Source organism: Rhinoraja longicauda, chromosome 19, assembly GCF_053455715.1.
Source record: "Rhinoraja longicauda isolate Sanriku21f chromosome 19, sRhiLon1.1, whole genome shotgun sequence".
NCBI lineage: Eukaryota > Metazoa > Chordata > Chondrichthyes > Rajiformes > Arhynchobatidae > Rhinoraja > Rhinoraja longicauda.
Window position 1 is genome coordinate 38,318,382 of NC_135971.1, and position 5,439 is coordinate 38,323,820.

Sequence of the window (5,439 nt, forward strand, 5' to 3'; positions counted from 1 at the left end):
AATGATCGGGGAGCTCTAGATTTTCCCGTAAAGCGTGATACTTTGTGGCGAACTGGATTCTGTAATTTGTTTCTAGTCAGCTGGGAGTGGATGCAATTGCTGGATCAAGTAAAACCTGTTTGAGCGACAGGCCGCGGTGCGCCGGGTGACTGTTACCACACTGGCTCAATCAACCAGTCACGGAGGCATACCAACGTGAATATAGGAGGCTGTGCAAACTCCACACAAACAACTCCAGTGACCAGTATTCAACCTGGGTCGCTGCAGCTGTCAGGATGCAGTGCCACTACTGTACATTTGCCTTGAGGGGAACAGCTGATAAAAATCTAACGCTTTGTAACGTAAATGGGGTAGAAAGTGAATCTGGAATTTGTTATTTGAATGCTATATTTGCGTTCACACGGGCATCGCGAAATGAATCTGTGATTGATACCAAGGAATATAAGCCTGGCCATTCCTCTTACTGTAGAGATGTGTGCAAAACATCTCGATGCCATACACATCTATATTCAATATATGTGAAATGGGCGATCATCAAAGGCACCACGGTTTAATGTTGACCCAGCGGTCCGCCGACAGGTGTAAAGTTTAAACATAAGGTATGGTACCGGGCTGCGATAAGTAAATTACCCGATATTCCTGACACATCACATTCCTCTGTAGTCAAACAAATGGAATCACATGTCATTTGAATCGACTACACCCATCAGACCTCTAAAAAATCGTCCTTCAGTAAGATGTGAGTTTGGAAGTCCAGTTATGTTATTCGACGCAGGATTTTATTCATTATTAGTTTGCGAAGTGCATCGATAGGATTTACTTTACCGAACAAAAAGTGAAGTTCTCTTGGATCAATGAATGTTAATGAATTTAATTTTGTGTTTCTACAGCTAACGTGTTGGCAATCGTCATCCTCTCCCGGAGAAAGTGTGGTCTCTCCAAATGTATCACCCTCTATCTGATATCCATGGCCGTAGCTGATTTAATTGTACTGATATTCGAGGTAATTCTCTCTGAAATTTCTGATGGCTATTTTCCATTTTCATTCCTCAACTTATCTCACATTTGTAAGCTACGCATTTTCTTTAATTGTGTTTCCATTGATTGGTCTGTCTGGTTAACCGTAACTTTCACCTTCGATCGATTTGTCACTATTTGTAACCTGAATTTACGAGCAAAATATTGCACTGAGAAAACTGCGGCTGTGGTGATAGGAGTGACGTGTTCCTTAAGTGTTATTCAAAATATTCCAGTGTATCTTTTCCTCATACCTCTATACAATATTGACAACGTGGCGTGGTACTGTTGGATAACATCAGACGTCTACACCACACCAATATGGGTAGCACTTTCGATGATCGAAACGATTTTAACCCCAGTTGGACCAATGTTACTGATTATTCTGCTCAACGCGCTGACAATCAAGCACATTATACACGCCAATAGAGTGAGGTGCGGTCTCCGAGGGAACAAAAAGGCAGAGAGCGGCGCAGATCAAGAGGTGGAGAACCGAAGGAAGTCCATCGTTCTATTGTTGGCCATATCCGGTAACTTTGTACTACTTTGGATGGTGACCTTCGTGTGTTTCACGAGTGTATATTTCTTAGACGTTCATCTTTTAGGTTCAGATAACAACGACCCATTTACAATTGCAGAACAGTCCGGATATATGCTGAGAGCTCTGAGTGCTTGCACCAACACGTTTATTTATGGGGTGTCCCAGAACAAATTCAGGGAAGAATTAAAACATGTGATTAAAAGACCATTCGTTTTCTTTTGCAATTCAATAAAGTCTATTTAATGTCACAGTGAAACAGCAAGTTCTTTACAAAATTACGTTTACTTCTACATTGTGTTTTTGCATTTTCCTTTCTGAGGTGCGGTTGGAAACAAGCAGTCAATGCTAACCGTCAGAGTATTCCTTCAATCTCTTTCCCCAACGCACGCCCATTCAATGTACGGCGGACAGGTCGGTGGGATCCAATACCAACGATGAGACTCGACCGGTGAGACAGACATCGGGCAGAGCATAGTAACTGGTGACTCCGTTGTCCGAGGTGCGGACAGGAGATTCTGTGGTGGCAGGCGAGACTTTTTATTTTTATTTTAGTCCTGTGTCAAACCCATTTACTTTTCTAAAAATTCAATAAATGGAGACCATATTTAAAAATCAGGTTTGTCAATTAAGGCAAATCTTATTTTTTCCAAATGCAAGTTCTCTGTCATTTCCGTAATCCACATTTTAGTTGTGGGGGTTATTGGTTTTTTCCAAAATGTAAGTATTAATTTTTTCGCAGTTATTAAACTGTAATCAAGAAAATGTACCTGACTTGTTGTAAAGTTTGTAATATGTTCTGATAATCCTAATATTATTAATTTTGGATCCACATCCAATTGATTGTCAATAACTTTAGAAACTATTTTAAAAATATCCAACCAGATATTTTGCATTTGTATGCAAGTTACGAAAGTATGAGTTAAATTAGCTTCTTGAAATTGACATTTATCACAAATATTAGAGATACTAGGAAAAATCCTATTTCATTTCGTCTTCGAATAATGTAGACTATGTATTATTTTAAATTGTATTAAGGAATGTCTAGTATTTAATGAACATTGGCGTTTCTGTTGTAAACTTTCATCCCATATATCTTGCATTATGAGTTGGTTCAATTCGTCCTCCCATGCTCGTCTATAAGACTCTGATGACGGAATGTCAGTATCTAGGAGAGTATTATAAATAAAGGATATTAATTTATTTGAATTATAATGTCGATTCAGGCATACATCAAGAGTTTCTGGACCTCTAAATGTATATGATTGCATGTGTAATTTTACATCATCTCTAAGTTGTAAATATCTAAAATAATTATTAACATGTAATCCGTACTTCTGCTGTAAATCCTGAAAAGAAAGAAAAGTTCCCTTATGATAAAGATCTCCCACCATTTTAATTCCATAACTTTTCCATTGAGCAAATCCTCTATCTAAGAGAGACGGTTTCAAAGAAGGGTTATTCGCAATAGGGAGGAAAGAGGATAATTTACTCAGTTTTAAAGTAAGTTTTAATTGTTTCCAGGTACGGATAACACTATGTATAATCGGATTACCTCCATATGTTTTCTTATTTAAATTTATTGGAGCTAAGAGGATCGCACCAATATCAAATGGTAAACAATCCTCTTTCTCCATCTTTAACCAATCCGGTTGTTGATCAGTGTCATCCAACCAGCAGGTTATATTTTTAATATTAACCGCCCAATAATAAAATAAGAAGTTTGGTAAGGCAATTCCGCCATTAGTTTTAGACTTACATAGATGTCTTTTATTTATTCTATGAGTCTTGTAGTCCCAAATAAAATTAGTAATAATTGAATCGATTTTTAAAAAAAACTTTTTTGGAAGATAGATCGGAATTGCTTGAAATAAGTATAGTAGCTGTGGAAGAAAGATCATCTTTATAGCATTACTACGAACAACTAATGATATAGGGAGTATTTTCCAAAATTGGATATTTCTGTATAATTTAGTAAGTAAAGGAGGAAATTTTAATTTAAATAAAGAAGTATATTTCCTAGTCACGTAAATTCCAAGATATTTAAACTTTTCATAGGCAATTTTAAAAGGAAATTGTTGAAGTATGGCCGGATTTTGCTCCATTATTGGCATAATTTCACTTTTGTACCAGTTAATTCTATAACCTGAAAATGAACCAAATTGAGTTATGAGATTTAATAAATTCGGAATGCTAATTTCAGGATTTGTAATGTGTATTAATACATCATCCGCATATAAAGAAATTTATTGGTTGTATGTTTAGTGTTATAACCGTGAATGTCTGGATTTGATCTAATACTCTCAGCAAGTGGTTCTATAACGAGGGCAAATAGAAGCGGAGATAGTGGGCATCCTTGTCTACAACCCCTAAATAAATGAAATTTGGATGACAGCATTTGATTAGTTAATATTCTAGCTGTTGGGGATGTATATAAAAGTTTCACCCATGAACAAAAATTTTCACCTAATTGAAAATTTTCCATCACTGAGAAAAGATAGGGCCATTCTACTTGATCAAATGCTTTTTCAGCATCTAGCGAAATGATTGCTAAATCTTCGTTTAATATTCTATTTGAATATATTATATTGAACAAGCGTCTCAAATTGAAAAATGAATATCGTTTAGCTATAAAGCCTGATTGATCGGGGTGTATCAATTTATCTATAACTAGACTTAATCTATGAGCTAAGATTTTCGCTAATATCTTCTGATCAGTATTTAAAAGAGCTATCGCTCAGTACGAACCAGGGTCTTCAGAATCCTTATCTTTTTTAGGAATAAGCATTATTGTTGATTCAGTCAGAGTTTGTGGTAATCTCTGTTGTTTAAAGGCGTAACTATATACAGTTTGCAAACGTGAAGAGATCAAATCACTAATTTTTAAATAAAATTCATTATTTAAGCCGTCAGGGCCAGGGGTCTTCCCATTTTTCATGGATTTAATGGTCTCTTCAACGTCTTTCATAGTTATTTCTGCGCCCAATAAGTTTCTGTCACTCTCATTCAAACCAGGGAGGTTACATTCTTGCAAAAAGTTTCGCATCTGCGCAGAGCTATCTGTTATTTTTGATGAATATAATGTCTGATAAAATTGCAAAAATCTCTGATTAATGTCCTTGGGTAGTTTAAGCAAATCTCCGTTATCTGATCTAAATTTATGAATTGTAGAATCATCTTCTAATTTACGGAGTTGACGTGCTAGCAATTTCTGTGGTTTATCTCCAAATTCAAAATGTATTTGTTTAGTATATTGAAAAAGCATTAAAATGTGAGCTGAGAGTATATAATTTAACTTATATTTGAGAGCAGCGATTTTATTATGTATTTCAATAGAGGGAGCGATCGCATTTGTTATGTCTAACTGTTTTATCTGTCTTTCTAGCTCATGTTGTACAATCCGCTTCTTCTTGTTTTGAGACGCTTGAAAGGCAATAATACATCCTCTCACAAACGCTTTAAATTTTTCCCAAAGCAGGGACGCAGGTGTTTCAGGAAGGTCATTTGCGTAAAAAAAAGTTTCAATTTGCGATTTAAGATAGTCATAACATGCTGTTTCATTTAACATTTGAGGATTAAATCTCCAATTGGTCTGTTTCCCCGTTACTCCTTGAAGTTTTACCCTAAATGTTAAAGGGGCATGATCGGATATAATAATATTATGAGATCTTGCTTTTCTTTGGCAACGGCATGAAACTGCTCTTCTTGACGCAGGCGGGTACCTCAAAGTGGAGTAGGGCGAGATTAACGATATCCACGAAGAGTCCCGCTAGTTAGTCAACGCAGTTCCTCAGGATGCGGTCATGGATTCCATATGGAACCGTTGCTCTCCGTGGGTTTACCTTCAGGAAGGCCGCTGTCACGTTTGCAAGTGACCTTGGGAT

At 36.5% G+C, this 5,439-nt stretch overlaps 1 protein-coding gene across 1 annotated transcript; it reads left to right on the plus strand.

The window, feature by feature from the left end:
* The first annotated feature begins 967 nt into the window (after positions 1-967).
* LOC144602975 (uncharacterized) lies at positions 968-1,801 on the plus strand. The gene has a single exon (XM_078416100.1). It carries the CDS (start codon positions 968-970, stop codon positions 1,799-1,801), a length of 834 nt encoding a protein of 277 aa, XP_078272226.1.
* Positions 1,802-5,439: the final 3,638 nt, after the last annotated feature.